This window comes from Oculina patagonica, chromosome 6 (assembly GCF_052425735.1).
Source record: "Oculina patagonica isolate OP01 chromosome 6, crgOcupat, whole genome shotgun sequence".
NCBI classification, from domain to species: Eukaryota; Metazoa; Cnidaria; class Anthozoa; order Scleractinia; family Oculinidae; genus Oculina; species Oculina patagonica.
The window spans coordinates 128,056-155,222 of record NC_135763.1 but is presented as its reverse complement, the minus strand read 5'-3'; the positions used below and the strand labels follow the sequence as shown (position 1 = coordinate 155,222).

Below are 27,167 nucleotides of genomic sequence, written 5' to 3'. Positions count from 1 at the left end.
AAAAATAAGAAACGCACGCATATTCGTAGAACCATTTATTTATTTTATCAATGTTTAAAATCTTTACAATTTATTTAAAATTATTTATTTGTTCATTTATTTAATATCTATAGTTATCATTTGGTACTGTCACAAATGTGAACAAAACTTTTGCTTTTAATAATTCAGATTCCTTTGTTTCTACACTATACCATTTGAGCAAATAACTTTCTTACCCCAACCCTTGTATCATATTCCAATATAGACTCTCCAGGTTGAGACCTTCTTGCCTAGCCTAATTTCAGAATATCTTTATTATAAATCTTATCTTAATATCGATAAATCTTTTACTAGTATTAAAATTACAATTGGTGTGATAATCTGATGATAATATTTGCGTAGCATAAGCCATTTGTCTGGATTCTTTAATTTCTATATTTCGTAATACCTATATCAATTTCTGTAAAGCATTGCTTTTTATAATGAAAGATGCAATAAATGTTGTAAATATTTCTCAATTTATTTTCCTGTTATAAATAAAATTTAGCATGATAGACTCGCAGCAGTGTCTATGTTGTCTTCAGTATCGAGCAGTGAGCGATAAAGCTACAGGCCACAGGAAAGGAAAAACCTTGCATAGAAATAAAGTTACGCTTGCAAAAAGATGGAAAATTGATCGCAGTCTATGTACGTTTAGAAAGACACCGATTTTTTCTGTATAGTTTGTCACTTCCGTTTTTACTAGGTAAAACATCGTGGGATGAAACATTTAGGGCCTGTTTATATGGAGGAGAGTTGTCCCTGGTATTAGGGCTACACTCTCCCCCGAGCTATCTTTTGCCGAGCGTTGTTGTTGTTGTCCCTGTTGACCGAGCCAAAACTTGGCCCTCTTGGTTCAAAAGACTGGCGAGAGTTGTTTTGAAATATCTATTATGTCTGCCTTTTTTAAATAAGGAACGCTGAAACATCGACCACGACCATTTTTTGGACAAATTTACCGCCGACTTCGATTTAAATGTATCTGCAATTTTGTTTTGGTCGACTGCAGCGTTTGCGCATGCTCTGTATGTGTCAACTTGTCCCTGGTGGGCGAGGCGAAAATAACCAAACTGTTTACATGGAAAAAAGTTGGCTCGCTTCCCAGGGTCACCCTACCTTCAAAGCGAGTGAGCCTCCACCCAGGGTCACCCTGCCCCCCGAGCCAACTTTGCAATTTCTCATATAAACAGTTCGCAGCTATTTATAAAGAAACGTATGAAAAGCTCTCTCGCCCGGGGTGGCTCGGTATGGAGGGTAACCCTCCTACCAGGGACAACTCTCCTCCATATAAACAGGCCCTTAAAATAATTAATTTCTGATTCTGACAAAAGTCGTGACCTGTTATTGAGTAGGATAATGAATGAAGTATCAAAACACGTCAGTGGTAAGTTAGAATCTTCGGTAGCGTATGATGTCTTAAAACAAAGAGCTACAGCGACACTAAAATCAGTTCTTTGACTGCAATTGGAACCAAGGCCATGGCTTCTGACGACTTCTGATCACGTGGCACCTAACAAGAAAACAGAGCATGCGTAAATTGTTGAAGTTATTGGCTGAGGACTTATCTGGCTATAGTGAAATACTATACCTGAGTCGGGGGTGTGTAAGTTGACCTTCAGCAAACTTGGTTCCTCTATCCCCTTTTCTAATGAAGAGAAAAATAGGTAAAAAATAACTTCACCTATCATCAACAACGGACTACCCTGGACAATTTGCACAGCCATATTAGCGATGCTGATACTCCTGGGTTCAAACCATAAAGTTTACTATGTTCTTTTTTTTAGTTTTGTTTTTCGCTGTTTTCGTCTTTCCATTGAGAGTACAGTTAAATTTAGCAACGTACAAAAGACAACTTTACCAAAACGAGTATAAAAACTCAACTACAGTAGACAGTATAAAGAGAGTAAGCATGAGTCATCCAACTTACAACTGAAAATAAATACCTTGAAACAATTTCCGTAACTGGGTGTTCTGCTGTACCAACAGTTCCTCTCGTGTTTTCGCTCTCCTCAGCTCTGTCTCTAACGTTTGACAGTGCTCTTTCAAAAGGTTCACTTCTTTCTCCAGCGTAGAGTACCTATCGTGAGATTTTTCCAGCTCACAAGTTAACTGTAAACATTTTGCTTTTGTTCCGTCCAACTCTTCCTTCAGTGTATAACACTGATTCTGAAGCACGTCTAGCATGTTGCCTTGCGTGAATATATTTTTCTTAGAATTCTCCAGTTTAACTTGGAGCGCTTGACACCGTTTCTTTCTCGCTTCTAGTTCACTTTCAAGTTGCGTTAACTGCTCTCGAGTAGCATTTAATTGGTTTGTCACTTGAGCACAACGTTTTTTCGTGTTTATGAACTTGACTTTCTGCGTACAATACTTGAGTCTAGCACTGTTCAGTTCTTGCTGTAAAATACGGCAATGCTCCTGAGAACTTTCAACCTCGTTAGAAGAATTTCGACTTTCTTTTTTCGCGTTTTCTAACTGTTCTTTCAGAGACTCGCACCTTCTCTTCACGGCATCTAGCTCGTTCTCTAATTGGTTACACTGCTGTCGGTAAACCGCAACAACCTTTTCAATGGCTTCGCATTTAGCATTCGACTTGTTAAGTTCAGCTTCAAGAGAGATACATTGAGCTTTAGATTCCTCCAGCTCCGCTTCCAACGAACTTACTTTCTTCAAAGTTTTCGAAGTACGGCGCTTGTGCAGTCTAGCAGTCTGTTCTCTGGAAATGATATAAGTTTCGTCGCGTTGAATGCAAGCGGATGTTTTTCCTATTAGCCTCCACCGACGAGCGAGTCGTAAAGCTTCGTAAGCTTTTTCAGTCAAGTCCGGAATAAGTCGTAACACGAGATCAAAGTCGTGTATTCTATTTCGTATTCCTATTGGATAAAGTCCCTCGCCGCTCGTTCGGCTAAACAACTTCTCGTCTATGACACCAGAAGTGAGAAGAGCATTCCACTGATTTAAAACTTTCTCCAGGTCTTTGGGAACGCTTTTGAGATGCGACAGTATCTTTTCGTTTTGAAAGAAGTCGCTAAGTGGCTGGTAAATGCCTTTTCTAAAGCGCTCGAGTAGATTCTCAAAACTCATACAAAGTTCATCAAACCGTTGAAGCACATTTGATTCCGGCGAGTTCGATTGACTCTTTGGGACTAAGATTCCACGGAGTTGAATATTTCTTTCCCATGAGGCTAACTCGGCCACATACCTGTTTTTAAAAAAAGACAAATAAATGGTAAATAATGTTAAATCGGCGTCCACATTGTTCAGTACCTATTGAATTAAAAGAAAGGGAAAAAACTGAGCCTATCATTTATAAAGAGGTGAAGGAATCTAAAATTATAACAACGAAAGGAATATATTAGCGAAACGCTAAGCCACGCGAGCTTTGGCAAGTGTTTCAGACATGTTTGTGGTCCAACGCACCCTCTTGAAGTAACTCCTCCAAAGGACCTATGATTCCAGGACTGCCAGCGACGGGTCACTTGTTTAAGTTTGCGATACAGCTCCTCGAGAAAATGGTCCTTTTCTCTCTCGCGTGACAGGGTTTGTATTTGTGTTTCAAAGGCTGAACACTGCTCGGCGAGCCACACTTCACGAGCTGTCTGTGATAACGCCTCAAAGTCTTCGTACTGAAAACATATAATTTAAATAATATAAAAAATTTAGCCAAGCCTAAAAGCGGAGCTCTACACCTATTTATTTCTAGAACTCGGTGCCCACTGCAGTGTAAATAACGACAATAAATTTAAGATGTCTAATTATCGGGTATTGATAACAAACAAGAAAATTCTGGTAGTGAATGGCCATTCCTCTTTTATTTCACTCGTATATTGACTTGACTTGACTCAACGCTCAGGTCGCATACGCGCAGTGCAACTGGCATACGTACGGACGGACGAACACGTGACAACCAACAGTTTTCAGCTCGACGGGTTTACCAATCTTTCTTAGGTATGGGGCTGCACTCGTGCGTGTCTTCGGTGCATGGGGGCTCTACTGTTAAAATCTCATCAAAGACAATTGTCGGCCTTATACCTTGGACTGCTTTAATCTACTCTCTCATTGAAATGTAAAAAGCAACTGGTTTTGTTGATGCTTTTGGGGAAGGGCACAGAGTTTGCAGACTGAGATATCAACCTTCCTGTTTTCAAAACTGCCAAAACAGAGAGTGTATGTAATGACAGCAAAAACAAACACTCACATAATAATCTTTCATTGTGTCTGTGTCTAACCTGTCCTTTGTGCCACCTTGAACGCTATGAAAAAAAAAAAAAGATTTAATTTAATGTTATCACCAAAAATGCCACAGAAGGAAATTAAGCAAGAATAATTCCCAATATTGCTTGGCTCAATTATCATTTTAATCTTAAAAAAGAATAAATGCTTTTCTTAATTTTTCAGTATATAATAAAAGCCAAGGTGATTTCAGATGTTATAATTATATGCTTGAAATAAAAAAAAAATAACTTTACTTATTTTCTTTTTGCTGGGTACCCTGCACGTTATACTCACCAGGTAAAGAGAAATCCAAAACAATGATGATGATAATTATGATGATGATTATAATAAATATTTTGAGTGGGTTTGACAATGATCAATGCACTTACGAACAGATAAAAGAAATGGTTAAATTTATAGGCTTACAAAATGTAGTGAAAAAATATTAAAAATAGAAGCATGCACTGTATATACAATCAAAAAGTAAAGAATAGCTAAAACTATAGAAAACAAAATAAATTTCTTAAGAGTTCTTTGCTTTCGTGTACACCCTAGCTAGGTAACCCAACAAGAGTGTGTTTAAAAAAATTATAAACCTGGTTATAAAAACTAATTAATTTTCTTGTTAATGGCATCACAGATCTAAATTTCCCAGCTACAAAACACTTGTAATTATCCTGTTTTAGCTTTTAAATAATTTGCGACTTTCCAGACAGGCAGGTGCTTATCATTAACAACTTTTTGCATTATCACTTATTTTAATTTGTGAAACTTAAGACTTTTATGATTTAAAATATTTAAGAAACTTTCCCTCATAGCCACCTGTTGAACCAAGAAAAAAAAGAAACAAATAATTTATAACTTTCCATCCAAGCTAGCTATGATTTTGAGCTGTACAACAATCAATGTCTTGTGTTTTATTCAGACAAAATGAGAAACAATGCAGTAAATACTTATTTTTGAGATTGCAATTAAAAATATGTATTTTTTCTCTTTACATGAAGTACTCTCTCTGTTAGGTATAATTTACCAATCCCAAGCATGTAAAGAAGCTGTAAAATTTCACAAATGTCTGATTTATATTTTTTTTTTCTTCCCAAACTATAAAATGCAAAAAAATTCAGTGAAAATAGACAATCTAGGCACAGCTTGTATAAAATGAATAGCTTCATAAGGTGGGTGGGTCTTATATGATCTTCTACCAACTAAATTGGTTAAAATAAATTTATAAAATTATAGTAAATTAGAGTGATTTTCATTGCTATTTGTAGGTTTCAGTCTAACTCAGAAATTCAATACATCAGCAGAAAAATTGTCCTCAAAATGTTGCCATTTCAGTCAAGGCTGACAAACATTAGCTCAGGCAGCTACATTCAACAGGTGTCAAATTTGAGGGTAAAATAATTAACATCTAGAAAAAAAAAACTTCTGAAACCCATGGTGATATAGCATAACTAAGAAACATGTAACATGATTAGACACAATTCCTCTTTTTCTGATTTGTCTACTCTGGTAAAAACACTGAAAATGCTGTAAATATTTAATAGCCATAGAAACCAAAAGTACAGGTGAAACTCAAAAAATCTCTGGCAAACATTTTGAACAAAATAAATTTGTACATTACTGAGTGGAAAAAAAACTTATTTCTCCAAAAAGCAATTTTTAACTTTAATCTATCATATTTTAAATCCCTCCCAGTTTACTCGCATACTAGACTGACTTAATAAGGATTTCCTTAATTTTTGCAACAAAATTTATTTGGACCAATATTCGTCTGAGATACAATATCATTAGCTGTCAAATTTGCATATTTTTTCAAAGGAGAAATAGTAAACAACAGTTCAAGTAGGTTTGAAAGTTTCTTTGAAATAGTTCTCAATCGCAACAAATTTAAAATAAAAGTGTAAATTCTCCTACAAACCTTTATTTTGATGCGTGTATGACTGTGCCACTAAATCTTTGTTGCCGAAGCTGAAGGCAGGGGTCTTTCCTCATTGTTTCCTCGTGTTCGATCCCAATGTGCTTGCACCTGTCAAAGCAAGGTATAAATCTTGAACCAAATTTGGCAAAACCACAGATCTGTTAAAGCGATAAAAACGTATTGGCTATAGCAAACAGATGCGATGAAAAATATTATCGATTAGCGCATTTCGTACGCCGCAATGTAAATAAACACACACGACTTTCAGTTTCAAGGCGTGACATGTTGGGTCACACAAACGTGGCCCAAGGAATGATCATCAAAACAGGATCGAAACTGGTGGTGGACAAAACACTGACCCCCAGTCCATGGACTACCCCCATGGACTACCCAAATGGACTACCTAAAATGGACTACCCCTAAAAAATGGACTACCCTTAAAGTACTATTCCAAGTGTGTACCACTTACTGAGCTGTTGTTATACACACATAATTTGCACTTACGTCTTACCTTGTTTATTTTCAAGCTGTACGTATCCCTCTCGCCGCCATTTTGAATATATTATACTAAATGAACATCCGCTGATCACGAAAGTGTAGACTCAAATCAAGCAATCAATCTTTGGACTCATAGAGACAGACGAAACAGGCACTGCACTGCACTACAGAAGATCCAAACTTTTATAAATAGTATCAGATAGTTGCTTGAGATGCATCTTAAACATTTGGTGGCCAGAGAAAATTTTTGAATGAATAACTTTGGCAGCGCAGCGAGGAGAACAGAACCGGTAGGCAAAAAAAAAAAAAAGATCCTGAGAAAAAAATAGTGCTTAGTCTGGGCATGAGTCTTCGCTTTTTGAGGTCAGCAGATGTATAGTGTAATTCATTCAAAATGGCGGCTAGAGTTGTCGAAAGTAACAGAAGTAAGTGCAAATTATGTGCGTATAACAACAGCTCAGTAAGTAGTACACACTCGGAATAGTACTTTAAGGGGTAGTCCAATTTTTAGAGGTAGTCCATTTTAGGTAGTCCATTTGAGTAGTCCATGGGGTAGTCCATGGGGGTAGTCCATGGACTGGGGGTCAGTGTTTTGTCCACCACCATCGAAACTAACCATGAATTTGGTAGCGACGCAGTGAAACTGAATTTAGACCAGCGAGAGTACTGTTGGGATTCATTTAAAAGTCAAAGATTGTAAAACATTCCCTGAGATGAAACGTAATAAATGCCTCGGGCCATCGTCAATAAAAATAACATGCAAAATCGACTGCGCGCGAAACACGCAAACGACAGCTCCCTATATATTTCCATATTTTTTAGTAGAATAAAAAAAATACGCATTAGTCCCTCCAATATTAACTGCTTTGAAGCGCTCAATCTAATATCGAAATAGCTTAAGATGTTTCTAATAAAAAATTATAGTTCAACTTCCTTTATTTTTCACAAGCGGAAAGAGCCCTAAATATTCAAGAAGGGCCAGACATCTTTTTGATCCTTGAAGTTTTGAATTTCAAACTTATTTTCCTATTGTGGTTAGACTGGTTAGAAGATTGTTATCAACTTTAAGCTCAATATCGGGCAAGAAGTTTAAATTCGACTTCACTGACGCACCGATTCCATCTACGTCGAAAAACGAGCCCAGAACAAAGGATTGATGTAGAGAAAAACTCTCCGATGCCAAGAGAGGAAAGTTAACTAAATGGAATAAATATTTCGGGCGATAACATTTTAAAACGCAAGTAGATTTACGGTCGATCAACTTACCTGAAAATTTCAGAGACTTAGCGATATGGGCGTCTTGTTTTGGTTTGTAAAGTTCATTCACTCGCAACCCATTCATGTACTGAGCCGCATAAATATTCAACACAAGTATTCACACGTCACGCGTGCAACAGGTGGTTGTTTACCATTCTTGCCCACGTGGACATGGCGTTGACAGACATCCATTGTTATAAATCGCCAGAATTTCTCCTCGCTTCCGCCTTGAGCCAGGCTAAACCACACACCCCATACGGAAAAGAGAAAAAATGGAAATGTCCGCACAAATAAAAATGTAAGCTTACGTCTTAATTAATTAAAAATGTGTAAGACTTACTCATTTGTTCCTGGGCACATGCAAAGAACCTGCGTAATCGTTGCTAGTCTTTGTTGTCTAATAGTTAGAAACAGATTCCTTCTATTACCAACATGGCTACCACTGCACTGTCTGCACTGTGAGGCCTTGAGCTTACCGCAGAAAGTGTAAGCTTGTAAGGACTCACGCAAGAAGCGCAAACTTGAAGTTGAACCTTTTCAGATCGCACGTCGACCAAAAAAGAAACAAGACCTCTTTCTGACATATATCCATAGTAAAGAATGATTTCAGTTTTTGATTTAAGAAAAGGTATAAACCGTTCTCTGCATTGATCGATCGATGAACTTTTCATGTATTTTTGTTCATCCGCCATTTTGAATAATAAAACGGCATCATGAAAACAAGAATAATACACAACTTCTGATTGGGTTAAACTTTTTATCGACAAACAGGCCAATTAGAATCCGCGTTATATGTCAGTCACTTTCCCGCTTGTTTCCATGCAACGAAAGCGTAAATCAATATGGCGGCTGATTTAAGTTCACAACAAGTAATGAGTCTTCGCGAAATTCACTTTTTGTAAGCATCTAATCATTTGAAAAAGACGATCAAATTTGAGTTAAGGCATCAGTTATGGAGGGAACTGTGGCTGGAGTAAGGATTGTCCCTCCTGTGGTGGAATTTTTCGATGCCGAATCGGACGTGGTGCATCAAATGACATTGACAGTACAAAACTTGAGCAAGACTTCAAAGAGCATCCGGTTTCACGGGCCTGCATCTAACGTAAGTGGCTTATGATCTTTAACCATGTGTACTATCTTGCTTAGTAATATAACAAGCTCAGCTTGGACTCACACTAGGAACAATGTAAGCTCAATGGATTTCTGTGCAGACATCTTTTATATCTCAGCTGTACAGTAAAGGAGTTTAATAGGGTTAGGCTAACCCAAGATACATGTAATGATATGGAATTCTATTTTGTGGCATCATTAAGAGAATGATCCGGACTTAAATCTTTCAATCTTTAGCTAGCTAATTCAAAAATTGTACATTTGTAGCAACATTTGTAAACTGTTCTGTGTCTGTGGACATTTTCTATACCAGACATACTTCACTTATTTATGCATCTGCACTTGGTAAAGTACAAATAATGCACAAAAGGAGTATAAACATCTCGCAATAGTTGGCAGGTTTTGGACTACAATGGTTTTGAGTTTGTACTTAAACAATAAGATTGCTCACCCTCATTTTCTATGAGTGACAGTTAACTCAGCTGTACCTCATTGACTATTCGCTCTTAGATAAGATAAATAAAGTATATGTATATGTATGTATATATAGAAAACTTAGGCTGATAGTCTTATTGTTGAATATTTCTCAGATAATACAAGTTAATATGTAGAATTTTAGATTTTAGATTCTTAGATTTTAACCATTATTTTTTAGTTATTAACTGTATTATATATTAGAGGGCCACTGGTTTTTGAGTTTTTTACTGTCACGTGTTTACCCTCTTTAAATAAAGTTAATTATAATTATTATTATTAATATTAATAACACAGTGTGATATTTAATAACGTTATTTTTCTGTTTCAGTGTTTCCGATTAAAAGTGAAAAATCCTGACCATGCTATTGCACCTGGACTGGAAGTGTCAGGACTGGTGGAGTATTACACCACCAAGGCAGAAGATGCACAGGATAGGGTTATACTCGTGGTCGACAATGATGTTGTTGAAATTCCTCTTGTTGCGTTAGTATACTTAAGCACTTTACTTAAACTTAACTAACTTTACTCATAGTGCTTCTCTCCAAAATGCACCACTTTGGTATGAGGTTTCATTCACAATAAAAAAAAACAACTTCATTCAATTTCTAAATAATTTACATTCCTGTTGACATTAATGAGAAAGCTTAATTAGTGCTTGCAGTGCATATTCAATGTTTGAACAGTAGGAGAATATCAAAGAGGAAAACTAAGCAGATTGTTGTTTGTATCGTCAACAGATATACTCCTTCTCCGCAGTTGGAATTGAGTGGGCCAGCTGATTTTGGTGTAACAGTGGCTGACGGCAAAGTATTAACACGTGAAGTTTTTGTTACCAATGAAGGATCATTAACGGGAGAGTTCAAAATAAGGTACAACGGCAATCAACCAATCACGATCATGCCAACAGGTGGTATTATCAAGCCAGGAGTGAGGCAGACTATTAAGGTGAGTGCTGCAGAAAAATATTGGCATTTGGCATTCCTTCTTCATTGATCTTCATTGTATGTACAAATATATGTTCTTTTTGAAAACTGTTTGGAGTATCCCATCTCTCCTCGTGAAGAATGGGGCCAAATTGTTTGGAGTGGTCACTCTCCTTTAATTTTTTATTATTATTATTTACTTTTTTTTAGAAAAAGAGAGTTTCATTGGAGATTAATAATTTATAAACTATAATAGAGGTAATGGGTTGTGTAATTATGTCAAAGTCATGAACTATAACAACAATAGCTTTTTTTTTTCACTGTATGTGCAGATTGAGTTTATCAGCAAGACTCCAGGAAAGCTTGATGAAGAAGCACAGTGAGTGAAAACTTTTGCATAAAAAGACTGATAGGTTTAGCTATCATTTAGGTTTGATGAAGCTGTTAGAGGTAATCAGAAAAGACAGCATGATTAAAGTTTTACTTTTTAAAATAAATGGTCTATTTGACTGTGACAAATTAGAATCGCATTATACAACTACGGGGTTTTAATTTTGGGAATAAAGAATGATTGGCTACTGTTTAGATTAACCACCACCAAGTTTTCAGCTTCTTTGTATTGGGAATCACTGAGGTGTACATGCACATGTAGTGATCAAAACTGTGCATGGACATGCAATATATTTAATTTTTTGCCATACACAGTATATCGGCTAAACTGTTTTACAATTTTGTTCTTCTGTAGAGTTAAACTTGAAAGACAGCCTCCAGCAACTCTTCAAATTATTGGCAATGTAGTTGAGAGGTCCCTGGAGCTGTTGACACTGGACACAGAAGAAAATGTACAAACAATTAACTTTGGTTCAACTTACTATGGCACTGACCGAACAGAGTCTTTCCTGATTTATAACAATGGACCAGATGTCGCTAACTTTGTTGTTATACTGGAAGAAGGTGGAGAGGGACAGGAAGTGGTACGTTAATCCCTTTGCCTCCAGCCCCCCCCCCCCCCCAGTTGATGATTCTCTATTCATACATTGTTTTTTTGTGTGTGTGACATTATGTTGAAATTATAGTATACCCTGAGGAATTCTATATAGTTTGTACTTGCAACCCTCCAAGTTAAAACCATTTTAGTCGCCATGGCGACTAAAATTTGGGAGCTGGCGACTAAATTTGAACCAAGGTCGCCAGCCTGGCGACTAAAATTGAGAGGAATGATTGTAAGGATCAGCTTAATATGGCGACTAAAATTTTTCACTGGCGACCAAAACAATTTTCTCGGCCAAAATAACCCAAAATCTAATTATCAGACTGAGTACAAGAATGAAAAGAAGTACATCAGGGGTCTTTGAAGCCGTTCAATAAACTCACAGTAAAACGTTTAAGTTTTCTAACATGGCTTACTATCTGTTTATCCCAGGGTGTTGACTTGACTAAAAGTGCAACGGCCACATTACTGTCTCAAACAAGTTCTCAGGAACTTGGCACTGCTAATGACTTGACTACACTTGTGACAGCTTTACCAAGTCAAGGAATCCTTTACCCACAAGAAAAAAGAGAGATTCACTTTAGATTCAGTCCAAGATACACCAAGTCTAACAAAGGTTGGAAAAAAAGTGATCAGCCACCTCCAAGGAAAGATTACACCTTGTTCATGCATATAGAAACTGTAGGCAGCATTGCTGGTATCTCTGATAAGTCTAACGGTGGAAACGGCAGTGGAGGTGAGATACATGTTTTGTAGAACTTTTCTTTAATACAAGCAGGAAGAAAAGGTTAAAAAAAGTTGTTAAAAAGTAAATATTATTCAGCTCTGTTGTTTTCAATGTGCCAAAAATGTGCTTGGTACAATAATTGTGGTCTGGGCCTAGAATACAATTACATTTCCAATGCTACTGAAGGACAACATCTAAAGATTATCTTAGTAGCGTAAATTGTGTACTACATTGAGGTGGCCAGTTATTGTAGTAAACAGGATACAATACAAATTCACTTTTCCAAGTAAGTCTGAAATGTGCAACATTTTGTCAGACGTACATGTATCTCTGGTGTCCAAATGGAATTTCTATCTTCATAGATAGTGCCTGCCATTGATGGCAGATACAACAAGAATGTGTAAATACTTACAGTGTTTGTAGTGAAATTGAAATAGCATTTAAAATATTGATTGAGATATATAGTCACATAGAGGATATGTTCAGAGCTTCAAGGCAGATATCTTCTCTGTTGAGTTCATCAAACTCAGTGGTTGATGGAGCGCCTTCATGAAGAACTTACAAGTCTGTAAACTCCTGAAACTCTGAATATTTTTATCTTTTCTAGGCTCAAGAGTTGAAGTTGGTGTGTTGGGCACAGCTTTACCAGTGCTGCTGTCCATTTCACCCAGCCCTGTGTTCAAGTTTGGAGATTGTGCTGTTGGTGAACAAATTGATGCCCTCTGTACCGTAAACAATGAATCAGCCAGTCTACCACTGACATTTTCCCTCCATTCTACGGCACACTTCCATTTTTCACCATCACAGGATCACATCAGTCCTGGACAGTCAGTCGATGTGTTATTGACTTTCAGACCTAATCAGATGGGAACATTCAAACCTGTAGTTCCACTTGACGTTCTAGGAGGCATTGTTGAGCAGTTTTCATCTGATGGTGATCCCACTGCTGTTAGGTAGGATTGCATAATTTTGCATGTACAATGTAGACTTGTAATTACAATACGTTAAGTAGTGCGACCATGTGTATTTTGTATAGAATTATCTTTTAAAAATGTTGTGAAATAAAAGAAACTACAGGAATGTGAATTCTAGAAATGAGTTATGTTTTATGTGAATTATTGTTTTTCAATCCGGTCAGTGTAAAATGCAGACTGCAGACCAGGGGTAAAATACAGACCGAGGGTAAAGTAACGAAATATGAGTCACAAAGCCATTTTTCCCTGCCGGCTAGCTGCTCCAAATTTTGAAGAAATGTACACCAGACAACGTTTCGCATGAGCTATCATGAAAATGAACTGGTGATAAATGTCATACAAAATAGATAATTTGATCAAAAGCTATCAAATTAACTTTTTGATACTACGTTTAAAAACCCGATTTAACTCATTTAACTGGGCGGTTTAAGGATAATTTAGAAAAATAATTCTCTTTTATACCATGCCGACACAACAAGGTCACATTCAGCGATCAAATTACTTCACCGCAACAGCTCTTTCAAGTGTTTTTAACTGGCGCAGATTTAACGCTTCCGCAGTAAAGTTATAAATAATGGCTTTGCTTCGCTAACCGTCGTAATAAAACACTATATAAAAAAAAAGGTACAACACTTTTATGTTTATAGCGAGCGGTTAACTTGCTTGCTTGCGTTGCGAATTGCAGACAATCGAGGATTTCGTGACACGTCCGGCTGCAACACAGGGAGCGATAAACAAATGACTTGAGTTTCAATGAGTTCGTGTGCGTAAAAAAATAATTTCCGAAAGGGCACAGCCTGAAACAGCTGAAAGGGATGTTAACCGTTCAGTTTCATCCAGTTTACTGGTGACGAAGACTTGAAGTCTCACAAGGTCAAGTCCGTATTAAAAGTAAAAAATTGAACACATTTTGTGTCAGCATATAAACATTTTAATACCATTCACGTGTTCGCTCATGCGAAATGTAATCTGACATACATTTCTTCAAACTTTGGAGTCGGCGGAAGGCTTTGTGACTCGTATTTTGTTACTTTACCCTCAATCTGCATTTTAGTCTTCGTTTTAAACTAACCGCTCAGAAAACTCATGAGCGATGTGAAAACATGTTGACATAGTGAAAACACAGGCACGTACGAACACGCCAAATAAGGAATATGGAATTATTGAACGCATGTTTTGCTGCACCAAATATGGATTAATTTAATTAAAATCATATGAGCAGGAACATTTGTTTACGTGCTAAATGCCAAATATAGCTCGAGAACAATACAAGCGCCTGCGCTAGCGGAATCGCTAGTCAGCGTCAAAGAAATCTTTCCTCACCAACATTAGAGTTGCTCCCAGCGAACTGCGCTGGTGCTTGTTCGCTGGTCGCAATTACCTTTTAATAGTTTATGGTGTCTGTATTTGAAAGTTAAAAATATTGTTCATTAGTGATTTAATTCAATGACTTTTGTATACCACTTGACACTTATACTTGCCATTTATAAATTATGATTTGCTATAAATTCTGATTAGAATTTGAACTAAGCAGACATCTTTCATGAGATAGGAACACATATAAGTTTGTGACAAAGATTCAACTCTTGGTTATTTTGGTTTTTATTTTTATTTTTTTATTTACTAAAAAAGAACTTTGCTTGTTGCAGGCTGATACCAATTTACACAACTCCAATCTGTCTTTATGGTGCTGGCACCAGGACAACTAATCATGCAAAAACACAGCCGCCGCCAGGTGTGCTACAGATTGCTCATCCAAATGATCGAGCCACTAGCATCCGACCAGCAAAGAGGGATGAAAATGTCAAGTAAGTTTATACTACATCATCTTGCTCCACACAAACTTAAAATTATTTTTTGTTTAAGGCTTTCTGAGTTTCTTTATTTTGTGGCCTTCATTTTGAACAAAAGATAATGCAAGACTGTTCAAGATGGAAATTCTGATTTACACTTTCCAGGTTCCCAACAACCCACATGCATGCACAGATCTGAAAGTAAACATAAATGTTTATTAACTTTATAAAGGGCTTTCCACACGGACCCAATGTACAGAGTAACTAGACAAATAAAGTAAATCGCCTATCTAAAAACTAAAATGTTTATCAAATAGAAGCTCTCTCAGTTTCTTTTTGAATGTATGAAGGTCGTCAACTACAGCATGTGGCAAGGAATTCCAATGGGCAATTGCCCTATGTAAAAAAGTGCATTGCCCTGAGGCGGATTTTAGTTTGGGAACTGCACCAACAGGAATTCTTCCTTACTCAAGGAATGTGTACCTGGATGTAGCATACTTATTTTATTGTTGATTTAATTTGAAGTACTACAAAAACATGCACATCCATCAATATTAAATGTAAATGTGGTATGGTGGTAGTTATATTTAAACTAATCAAACCTTTCCACATTGTTGTTTTCAGAACATTATTCACAGGAATTGAGAGATATACATTTGTAGATCCTGATTATGCTTTCACTGATGAGGAACACCGACTCAGAATGGAACATGAACAACAGTATCTGGACTACATTAAAACTTTGAGAGGAAATAGACTGGCTGACGAGAAGACTAGGTACACAGTTATACTAAGTCTAACAAAAATGAATAACATTGTTATCATTTCCAGTATTAAAGCCAGAAACCTCCTTAACTTACTGAGTATTAGAAAATTTACTTCACATTCACAGAAAGATAACTTCTTTAGAAAGATATACAAAATAATATATATGTGCCTGTAAACCTGACTTAATGCTGCAAGAGATAACAGCACATTTGTATTAAAAGTTTATGCCTCGATATCTCTGTCTCTTTTATCTCACACACCTCCCATCAACTTTCCTTTAAGGTGTTGGTTTAAAGCAACTTGAAATTTGTGTTACAATAATTACTGGTAGGGCTTACTTGTCAAATGTTTCTTTTTTAAAATACCGAACACTTAAGTTGACCTGTACAAGTCGAGCAACTTATCAGTAACGGACATGTTACCCTGAGATACTTACAGTACTAATAGTACTGTCTTTTTGCTTTTTTCTTCACAGTGACTTTCATCAATATAATAATGATACTGATTTAGGAATGAAGAGTGGTAAAGGTTTAAAACCTCCAAAGATTTCTACAAAAGAACTTAGATCCCCAGAAAAAAGTAAGTGAGATTAGTGTTTATTCCTTTAAGTTTTCATGGCACAGTTTATTTGATGAATACAACATACATGTTGTATTGTAATATAATTTTGATGATTGTTCTATATCATTATGCAGCTCCTTCTCCTGTTAGTGATGAAGTGAAGTTACTAAGTTCCATGACACTTGCAGGAGAGAAGTCTCAGACATTATTAAAGCCAGTGAGTAAAATAAATCATTCAACATATCATCATCATCATCATCATTCACACAAGGAATTGATGACCAATGAGAAATCACAGGTCTGGGAGTCCCTGATTATCAGTCAGAAGTGTTTTGGAAATAAAATTATAATGCTTGAAGATGTATAATAACACTGTAACAGAAATGAATATTAATAATAATATTAGAAGCAGTGATTGTTTGTTGATTTTCCAGCAGTAGTAGCTTTGTAAAGTTGTTAACATGTTGTCTGATTATTCACTTTGTTCTGTGCAGTTAAGTGATGGCTTAAATGCTGTGCCGATGACTGAAAGGGAAAAGCGTGAATGTTCCACATGGCTCACTCCTCAGCAACTAAAACTTGTGGATATAGGTAAATTCAATTAAAAAAATTAAAATATACAATAATATCTATTTGTCAGTTAAACAATGATATTTGTCAGATTAAGTGATAAAACCAGCTATCCTGTTGCCTTATGCTATTTGTGGACAAGTAATTCAAGCAACAGTAACACAGTACATGTACTAAGTTTTTACACAACACAATAATATTATTGGTACCTACCAGGGCTAGATCTTGTATTTCCTTTAAATTCATTTCCAGTAAATTTCTGATTAATGCTTTTCATTTCTAGGTCCCTCTTTAATGGACTTTGGCCAAGTCTGTCTGCGATCTGTTAGCAGTAAAGACCTCATGATTGTTAACAACTTAAACAGTTTCATTCATGTTGTTGTTGAGGTAAGTGGGCATTCATGTCTTCTTGCATTTCAGGCTTCCTTTATCTTTGCAGTGTAGTATGCTGTATATGAGATGTTTTTCACCAGTTTTTGTATGTGGCAATAATAGTGGCCAACATTCCAAAATAATGTCAGGGAAGGTCAACCAACTAGATGTTTGCTTTGTCTTCAACAGCTGATTTACGTTTTTTGTAAAATAAACTTGTGATGTTCACATTCTTTTGAGATATGTGACACTTCAGCATTAAATTTATTTGTTGTTGCCATCATCAATGTTTGTTTGCATGAAAAACATCTAGATTGCATGTTTATTTTTTTATTTTTTTTGTGAATTGACATGAACAGAATGAAGTTACCTGACCCTGACTGAACCAACCAAGCAATACATTGAATTTCTCATTATCATCTGAAGTTTATTATTATCTTACTAATTTTAGCTTTTATCTTCTATTAACAATAGTAAATGTTTAGCAATTTTATTGATGTCAAATTGCAGATTGATTGCCGTGAGCTTCGTCAAACATCTCCGTTGTCACAAGTGATACCACCAAGCTCTGTGGCAAAGCTGGCCATGATGTTTGAATCAAATGTACGAGGCAGATTTGAAAGGTAACAAATCTTTGATTACCTAGTGTAAGGAAGAACTGAATGGTGTGTCATAACATTGCTGCTGTGTTTGCGCATGGAACTTGAGCATGTTTTGTTAGAGTACAAAACAGTGTTGGTCTCATTCCACACATTTCAGCTCAGTCATATCATCTCAAAGAAAGAGAATTGCTTAAATGTGCATTTCTGTACACCTGTTTTGGTCTGTCATTACTTCATTAGGAGCATCAACTACAGCATTAATGGCTATCATCGACAGCATATTGTGGTTCTGGCAGAAGTTGTGTCTGTTGCTTTAGAGCTATCAAGTGACGAAGTTGAACTTAGACCCTCTCCTGGCCTCTTAGCTGATTCAGGTAAATGCCATGCATTTTTCACCAGACACAGCATATTGTTTGCAGTCGTATCATTTAAAAATCAGAAAGTAAAAAGTTTGATAGTTAAAACATCTCATGACACTGTCTTAACACATCTTTGAATAAAACTATTTTTAAACTCTTCTAGGTTTCCGAGGCTCCATCACTTTGTTAAACAAAAGAAACTACCCTGCAGAATTTTCTTGGTCCCCTGTGATGGATGAAAAGGGCACGGCATTCTCCATAAGACCATCAATAGGTATGGAGGTAACGATGTCCTTACAGAGGATGTAGAGGTTGCACTCTTTACTCAAAAATGTGGCTGATAGTAAAATGCTACACTTTTGAAGGGTAGTCATTGCCATATGAGCATCAATACCACGGTTTTATTCGGCACCCAATTCACCACTTTCATTTGGCTTGGTTATAATTATTTCCTAAATGCTAGGCTTTTATGTTTCATTGAACTGGAAAATAGAATAATGCAAAATAGAAAGAAAGAAAAACATAATAATTTTTGTAGTAAGTAATAAAGATGGTAAATTTTAAGCTCGGTAATAAATAATGAAGATGAAGTGTTCAACATGACTCGAGCATGGGACAAAGAAAAATTCTGAGTCCCCAAAGGGAGTTCGATTCCCGTCGGGGACTCAGAATTTTTCTTTGTCCCATGCTCGAGTCATGTTGAACACTTCATCTTCATTATCTATTACCAAGCTTAAAATTTACCATCTTTATTATTTACCACAAACTTGATGAATTCGACATTGCTGATCCTAGCAGTATGCAGGACGCGTGTCACTTATCAACCTAGTAAAATGGCCCAGCTCACAGCGAGTCTCTCATAGCTCAGTTGGTTAGAGAGCCCAACCAGTATCTGGGAGGCCATGGGTTCGATTCCCGTCGGTGACTCAGAATTTTTCTTTCCCATGCTCGCGTCATGTTGAACACTTCATCTTCATAATAATTTTTGTTACCTTGATTTATCTGGAGCATCTATTAAGGGATGGCTAACTTATTTATAAGGGAAATTGTTGAGAAGAGAGCAGGTCAAAGTCATAGAGGCATTACATCTTTCCAGTGAAAATTAATAAATAAGAAACTGTCTTTGCTGTTGTAGGGACTGTTGATGCATTTACTAGCTTGGAATGTGAGGTTGTTTATCAACCCACATTTTCAGCTCCTGATGAAACTGATTTCCTTGTTCATGTAACTGGAGGAAGTGATTTGAAGCTAAAATGCGTGGCTAAGGTACACACTATATTCAGTTATCCTTGAGGAATGCTACCTGTAATAAACTACCAGTACTGTTAAAACTCCACAAGTACTATGTAACTTCCCTCTATAAAGGACTTAATGTTTTCCCAGTCACCATTTCTATGTGGATTCCATTTCTATGCTGAAGTTGTAAGCTACAGCTAGACAATGTGTCACAAAACTATATTAGCCAATTGTAAATATCTTTTATTCTGACCAGTTAGATCTCATACTTTCTTCATTATTTTACCATTATGGGGTCCACCACACTTGCTGCTTAGGTAGTGATGAGTTATTTTCAAAGCCAATTGTGTTTAAACTTCAAATACTGTACATCCTTTTTAGCTTGGCTCTGCCCATTGTTCATTTGTGGAGAGGAGGCTTCTGTTTGGCTCAGTACCTCTTCATTTAACAACAGTGAAGACAGTGTCCCTTCGAAATACAAGTCATAACCATGCTTACTTTGAGGTTTGTACTTTGATGATTGCTTGCTGCTTTATGGACAAGACTTAAACATCCACAAACACATACATGTAGGATATAGTCCCATCTGTTAGACCAAAACAACTTAGTTTCAAGCATCAGAGTATTTTTTATTGTTTTGAATACATGGGTTGTGTGAAAAATAATTCATAAAATAAATGTCTGACAGTAAATCAAATTATGTAAAATACAAAATATTGGCTCTGCAGTTGCCAATTGAGAATGAAAAAAAATAACAAGACCAAAACAGACATCAGAGGGGGTTACCTCACAGCAATTGGGCTTCTTGCTTTCTAGGTGATCGACACTCGTCCTATCCCTGGAATCATCATTTCTCCAAAGGAGGGAGTTATCCCGATTGGAGGAACAGCGGAACTTAAGGTAATTTTTTGGGAGATTGAGGATGTTTGCCATTAACCTGGAAAATCAGGAGATATAAATAAGAAATTAGTACCTTAGTAGTACTTCCCTTTACTGTTGAGACTGGAAGTTTACATTCTATTACAACTATGCAGAATAATTAGCAACAAAAACAGAATCAAAAATGACCTGAGCCATCACTTCTGGTTTATCAGCTGATTTGAAAGGAACCTTATCCCAGGGCTGTCATTAAGGTCCATAACCCATAATACCTGCTATGGCCGAGTTCACTTGATGTTATGGGTGAAGACGTCGATTGGTGTCATGTTACACTTGCATTCAAAGTGAAATGCTACAGGTGACAACTTCAATGTAATGGCTGCCCCAGTATCCTATATTTATTTCACTCATAAGCAGTACCCACGAGTAGTAGTTACTTATGGCAAGGGTTATCAAAATGTAAATCAAACAAACTGTTACGCATACCACTTGCAAGGCATCTACAGTCTGTGTTAAGATGCAACTTATGATTAACTTTCATTTAATGCTCATGCTCTGATGCCCAAATTTGCAAATTTAAGAAATGCACCTCTTTGCATAAAAGGTCACATTTAAATTAGTATGTTTTGTGTAATTAAACGGAAATGACGACCCTCCCTCTTCCAGCCCATAAAAATGCAAGATTCTGCAAAAAAAAAAAAATTCTGCTGCTGAATTTAATTCCAAACAAACTTTCTGGTTAATTAGCAATGCTTATATGACAGTTGCACTAATGTTAAACCTTAAGCGATAACCATGTTTGTCTCTTCATTTCCAGGTTGAGTTTACTCCTAACAGCATCCACAAGTTTGATACTCACATCCAGGTGAATGTGCGAGGATGGAAGACCATCTCACTGAGGGTGGGAGGTACAATAGAACCTCCCTGTGTGGATATTGATGCGGTAAGTGCAGTTGGAGTACTACTGATAGGGTAATGAATATAATTTTTTGGCAGTCTCTGTGTAGACTCACACTACCTCAAAACTAGACAAGGTTTTACTTAAGTAGAGAAGACCATGATTAAGCGATGATATAATTTCTTTCAAATTGCAGAGTTCATTTCAGTTTGGTGGAGTCCACTGTGGTGCTTTAGCAACTGTTAAATTTCAACTGAGCAACAAGGTAAAAACATAAACAAAGTTTGGTCATGATATTAATGATTGTCTGAATTGAAACTGTATGTTATTAGTATTTAATATCATGAGCTTTTTATTTTCAGACCCGCACTCAAGCAGACATGGTTTTTGACCTGAGCAGATTCCTGGATTTTTCACTCAAATTCCTGGACACTGATCTTGAAGGTATTATTGCAGTTATCACTTGTGATCACCAACTGACAACATGTAACAAAACAAACATCTTATCTGAATGACTGCACATGTTGTTGGTGTAATGCTGTTGTTTTTGTGCCTCCTAGATGATCCAGTGGATGATGGAAATGGTGTTTACCACATTTCTTTGAAAGGTCAACAGGTCTTGGAGTGTGCTCTGGAATTCCAGCCATCTGAGGTGCAAACTAAATCCACTCTGTTTTTTTTATAACATGTTACCCCACTACCTTGGAGTTACCTTTAAATTAATAAAAGCGACAGCTCATGATCTTACATCTAAGACTTGACGCTAACCCAGTATTAGTGCCCTAACACCAGGTTTCCTCAAGAGAAGGAGGAGGTAAGATCAGTTAGACACTCTCTTACATTTTATTCCTACATTATCGATAACTTGGCCACTGAACCATAACTGATTTTTACAGCTATTTTGTATTTCTCAGGTTGCGTCTTATGACTTTGTCATCCCTGTCAGCATCAACCACACAGTGGCTCCTACTCCAGCACCATCCACCTTCCCTCCCACACCCGCTCCCTCACACATGAACTGGACCATCTCTGAGCTGATGACCCCTGTACCCTCTCTAGCTGGCATTGCTACTCCCAGCCGTCGTGTGGTGGCAACAGCTTTGCGTCCCCCTCTGCAGTTGTCACATTCTGTCCTTGAGTTCAACCTTCCATCTGGTTATTTTGAGCTCGGCATTGAGTCAGGGGCAGGGCGTGCACAGGTCAGTGAAGTCTGTTTTACTGTTTTAATATAGAAATTGTTTTCTGACAATTTTCATCTTCTCAAACTTTACATTTCTGTTATAGTGTTCTTCTGTTTCTTTTTTGATCTACAATGAATTAATGGAGAAATTACACTGTAGCTTGAATCAGGCTGAAATTGTATAATATTTGTCCCTTAAAATAAGTTAACTTCGAAGTTTCCTTTGGAATTCAACTAGAAGTTACCTTGAGTCATGTCGACTTGGTACCCAAATAACAGTAATGTTACTCATGCTTCAATTAACAATTGGTTCATGCTTTAGCCTGCACTATCGAGTTATGGTGCACCTGGGAAGTTTGAAGAGCACAAAAGAAGGATAAGAGTTGCTTGGGTTTTTAGCCGAGAGCAACCCTAGCTTCTTGAGTGTTCTCCAAACTTGCCAAGTGCACCATAACTCGATAGTGCACAGCTGAAAGCATGAACCATTTGTTTTATAACATTGACGGTGGAAATATACATCAAAACCTTCATGTGAGGAAAAAAACTTTGGCAAAGCCATTTGCTGACCCTATCAGCATGTACTATTGGATTACCATGCACACTTATGTATACTGAATTCAATTGTTCTGCTAGCTATGTAATAAAATCAATTAACCTTATTCCTCCATCTGAAGTACAAATGAGTTAAAAAAAACAGTGGCTAGTAGAAAATTTATCCGTTAACAAACACATTGATTATGTTTAAACAGGGCTGCTTGTTTGTAAACAACAGCGATCAAACCTTGTCATGGACTCTGAACACCAAGGCTGCAGGAGCCTTGATGGAGGATGGCACCTTTAAATTCCTTCACAGGACGGGGTCACCATTCACACCATCATCAGCAGGAAAGAAAAGTGTCATTCCTGACATAACCCTGGAAAGTGGAGAGACTTTTCAACTGGGAGTTCTGTTTACACCACGTAAGACAATTCCGCTTTCTTCTTTTGGATGAAGTCAGCCGTGTTACTTGCCTTACAATTAGCCGCTCCTTAGAAACATCATTTTCTTTCTACACCCTTGTGGGGATTGGGAAACAATTTGGCTTGATACTTTTGGATATGTCTACGATTGATTTTGCATGATAATGTGCCAGTCTTTCTCTACTTTGTTATTTGCCCCAATGTTTTGATATGCACCAGTTTATTTGAAATCTTAATCATTGATGGAAGTCCATTCAGGCATTGTTCGAATACATGATAACGTCATGATATTCTCAGTAATGCAGCAGATTGTTGTTGCAAGTATCAAATTAGTTTTATTTCCAGATGTACCACAGGCACTATCTTTCTTAGAGTGCACAATTCTCGGTATCTCTCTGATGAGTTTTTTCTGTCAAATCTCCACAGGGAGCCCAGGCATGTTTGTGGTACACGTTCCAGTGATCTTGAATGGTAACAGAGACATTCCATACCGCACCCTCACCCTCAGGGGAGAACTTCTAGCACCGAGCCTCAAGTTTGACCCTGAATGTCTTCGCCTCACACCTGTGCCACTTAATACACAGGTGTCGGTTAATTTCAACATCATTGCGAGTGGATACAGAAGGTAAACGAACAGCGTTATACACTTAATGCCTGTGGTCTCTAGCATAGATTAAGGACATTTTTGTAAAATGTTACATGCTGTTCTCCCAGAGCACGTTTTTTCCCTACGGTTATCTGTCCGTTTTTCGTTGTTTTACACATCAAGAACTGTGTTACACTTCAAAAATAAAGACACAGAGGTTCACTAACCGGTAAATGGAATGTGCAATTTTTTGCGCTTTAACTGGCTAAAACAGAGGAATGGACCGGGGTGTGGCTATACACAGACTGAGGTTATACTCATGGAGTGCAATGGAGTGAGATGCACAGCTGTTAGATGAAACTTATGATTACGGCTTAAATTAAATTTCAGGTCAAAATGATTTTAAACTAGTACGATTCATATTTTTCTTTGTTTAGCAAGATGGTAATTAATCTGGAACAAAGTAAAATTACACTAGTTTAAAATTATTTTGTCCAGATATTCATTTTGAACTACAACAATTACAGTAAACGTTTGTTGCCTTCTGTAGAGCGTCAGTGTTAGATTGTGAAATCCCAGAGGTGGAGTTAGAAGATGGCAGCTTGCAGTCAGTGTTGGAAGTGGCTTTTCCTGATGGACAGACAATACCACCATGCTGTATTAACGACGATAAAGGAGAACCTAGCGTGATTCCATGTACTGTGACATTCCAGTCCCCCAGTCCTGTGACGTTTACCACAGCTATCGTCTTCACAGATGGAAAGGAAAAGTATGTCTACTAATTTGACTTACTTTCATCAGAACATGTTGAGATTTTGACTAAGCCCAAAGTTTTCTTGTTGCTGGGTAGCACTATGTGTTGTCAAAAGCGAGACCATGCCATTGTAATTGACAACCTTTTTTACGAATCCTCGCACTGTATTAGTCAGCAGATCATTAGAATTGAAAAAGTCGTGGATTGGCACCTTCTTGCTCTGACTAACTCTCGGCGGCATTGGAGAACTCTGGTTAAATGGAGTGTAGGATTGAAATTCTTTCTTGCTTCATTTTTGTACTACCAGTGACTTTTACATGCCGTTTTCTCTGCAATACACTGTATGCCAATCTTTCATGGCCAACATTTTATTGCTTGCTTGTTTTTTTTTTTTGTAGGAACTCATTCCCAAGGTTGCATGTGTCTGCTTTTGTTATGATTATGACTTTAACCTTTTTTCTTGCTGCTTGTAGGTATGAGCTGCCCGTGACGGCCACTGCTGACAATTGTCTATTCTCGTGTTATCCCTTCCTGTCCGCACACCAAACAGATTTCCACATCATCTGTGAACAACAAGGAATATCAATCCGAGATAAACAAGAAGACGGCCAAGACTACCCCCCAGGGGAACCTCTGTTCATGCCATGTGTAACCCCTAACCGTCCCCCGACAATAGCTTCAACTAGTGCCACAAGCACGAGCTTTGGTATCAGTACATCTACATATCCCGAGTCCAGTAACGAGGCTACATCCTCTACCTACCCCTCCACGCCCCATCACGGCGAGCCTCAGCATGGGGGCCCTGTTCGAGGGGTCTCTGATGGATCTGACACAAATGGGACCTTCATTCTGGGACCTGGAGCTGAGAGTGATGAGAGAAAGTTCATCAGGAAGGTCGTTAATGCTGTGCAGAGGTGAGAACTATGAACGTGTTTACAAATGGTTTATTATTTCGAAGGTGTATGCTACAGTTGAGATTTTATCTTACCTCTTCAATGCTCTCCCATTCTTGATCACATGCAGGTACTTCTCAGCGCAGGCCTGGTCTGGTGGACCTTACCCAATGACTATACCTCAGACCCTACGGTCAGCTCTCCAAGACACAAGTGATCCCCAGGCGGGTGGTACAGGGGCTGCAAGGACATCTAACTGGGACAATAACTCCAAAAAAGAAGTGAGATCAGTGTTTGATCTTGTTGGTCATTTGTGTGGTCGCCCTGTGCCAGGAATTCCACTAGCTTCCACTCTTCCAACATGTCCTGTTGACCGTGTACGGCAGATTCACTGGATGTACTCCACCTTACTTACTTTCTTGAGGTAAGTTAAAATTATTTGCGCACTTTGAATCAGGTAACAAGTTAAGCGAACAGTTTTAAATTCTCATATTCCCATCAAATAATAGCCTGAATGCGAATACTCCTAAATACTACGCAGGCTTGGCGCCATGGAGAGACATAAGAACGTCAAACGATATTATGTGTTTTCAAAATATCTACTGTTAACAGCACATAAGTCGTATATGGATTACAGTTGTTTGCTTAGTAGCTCTATTAATTTGAGCGCATGAACTGGTTTCAGCCTTGTGTAATACACCTGTGCGATAACAAGATAACGAGCATACTTGGTCAGACGTGAACATAATCCATCAATTGTTTCTTCTCTTTCCAAAAGAACTCAAGGTGCAATGGTGTCTCATGTCAATCCAGAAGACTTGTTAGATAGCGCAGATTATCACCGCTGGCAAAAAATCCAAAGAAACCTCACAGGAGCCGATGAAGAAGACTCGCCAAGTGACAGTAGTAAATTGGAAATAGCTCAATTTGAAGCAACTTCTACCCAGGCATGGACTCACATCCTGTCACAACTAGTCAAGGTACTGTACTGTAGCTAGATTGACAGAAAGTGTGCTTGGCTTGGACAATACACTAAACTTGCTCAAGTTGATGTGAACTTCCTTTACCAGACGTGACACTTACCCATATCTCACACTAGGTTTTGATACTTACCCGTATCACCCCACATCTGTTCAAGAAGCTTCAGTTGTTCAATAAGAACATTCCTTTACCAGACGAGTAGACGTGATATTTATCCATATCTCACCCTATGTAGGTCTTGATACTGAGCCTTGTCACCCCACTACAGTTTAGGAAGCTTCAGCTGTCCAATAACAACACTGATTCTTTTACCAGACTTGATACTTATCCATATCTCACCCTATATAGGTCTTGATACTGAGTCGTATCACCCCGCATCAGTTCAAGAAGCTTCAGTTTCCCAATAAGAGCGCTCCTTTACCAGACGTGATGCTTGTGATGTTATCCATATCTCACTCTTTGTAGGTCTTGATACTGAGTCGTATCACCCCGCATCAGTTCAAGAAGCTTCAGTTTCCCAATAAGAGCGCTCCTTTACCAGACGTGATGCTTGTGATGTTATCCATATCTCACTCTTTGTAGGTCTTGATACTGAGTCGTATCACCCCTCATCAGTTCAAGAAGCTTCAGTTTCCCAATAAGAGCGCTCCTTTACCAGACGTGA

At 37.6% G+C, this 27,167-nt stretch overlaps 2 protein-coding genes across 2 annotated transcripts in view; one reads left to right on the top strand and one right to left on the bottom strand.

Annotated features, from left to right (window-relative positions):
• Positions 1-20: 20 nt before the first annotated feature.
• On the bottom strand, positions 21-8,183 carry LOC144656012 (uncharacterized). The gene is made up of 7 exons (XM_078516221.1): positions 7,919-8,183; positions 6,155-6,262; positions 4,217-4,271; positions 3,439-3,644; positions 1,962-3,220; positions 1,607-1,663; positions 21-1,528 (listed from the first exon to the last, which is right to left on the bottom strand). The coding sequence occupies exons 3-7, from the start codon at positions 4,229-4,231 to the stop codon at positions 1,518-1,520; spliced, it is 1,548 nt and encodes a 515-aa protein (XP_078372347.1). The 5' UTR covers positions 4,232-4,271; positions 6,155-6,262; positions 7,919-8,183; the 3' UTR covers positions 21-1,517.
• Positions 8,184-8,736: 553 nt separating this feature from the next.
• LOC144658529 (cilia- and flagella-associated protein 47-like) overlaps positions 8,737-27,167 on the top strand; it is a 31,536-nt gene continuing 13,105 nt past the window's right edge. The window contains exons 1-30 of the mRNA XM_078518954.1: positions 8,737-9,011; positions 9,825-9,979; positions 10,234-10,441; positions 10,752-10,798; positions 11,165-11,393; positions 11,843-12,146; positions 12,745-13,090; positions 14,761-14,919; positions 15,529-15,681; positions 16,148-16,251; positions 16,368-16,450; positions 16,728-16,824; positions 17,087-17,190; positions 17,686-17,798; positions 18,018-18,151; positions 18,300-18,410; positions 19,272-19,402; positions 19,754-19,876; positions 20,189-20,272; positions 21,069-21,194; positions 21,346-21,414; positions 21,512-21,593; positions 21,710-21,801; positions 22,064-22,348; positions 23,079-23,289; positions 23,716-23,914; positions 24,426-24,644; positions 25,103-25,543; positions 25,653-25,946; positions 26,301-26,502. Coding sequence (XP_078375080.1) covers positions 8,862-9,011; positions 9,825-9,979; positions 10,234-10,441; positions 10,752-10,798; positions 11,165-11,393; positions 11,843-12,146; positions 12,745-13,090; positions 14,761-14,919; positions 15,529-15,681; positions 16,148-16,251; positions 16,368-16,450; positions 16,728-16,824; positions 17,087-17,190; positions 17,686-17,798; positions 18,018-18,151; positions 18,300-18,410; positions 19,272-19,402; positions 19,754-19,876; positions 20,189-20,272; positions 21,069-21,194; positions 21,346-21,414; positions 21,512-21,593; positions 21,710-21,801; positions 22,064-22,348; positions 23,079-23,289; positions 23,716-23,914; positions 24,426-24,644; positions 25,103-25,543; positions 25,653-25,946; positions 26,301-26,502 — 5,055 coding nt within the window. The 5' untranslated portion in view covers positions 8,737-8,861. The remainder of the gene's footprint in view (positions 9,012-9,824; positions 9,980-10,233; positions 10,442-10,751; positions 10,799-11,164; positions 11,394-11,842; positions 12,147-12,744; positions 13,091-14,760; positions 14,920-15,528; positions 15,682-16,147; positions 16,252-16,367; positions 16,451-16,727; positions 16,825-17,086; positions 17,191-17,685; positions 17,799-18,017; positions 18,152-18,299; positions 18,411-19,271; positions 19,403-19,753; positions 19,877-20,188; positions 20,273-21,068; positions 21,195-21,345; positions 21,415-21,511; positions 21,594-21,709; positions 21,802-22,063; positions 22,349-23,078; positions 23,290-23,715; positions 23,915-24,425; positions 24,645-25,102; positions 25,544-25,652; positions 25,947-26,300; positions 26,503-27,167) is intronic.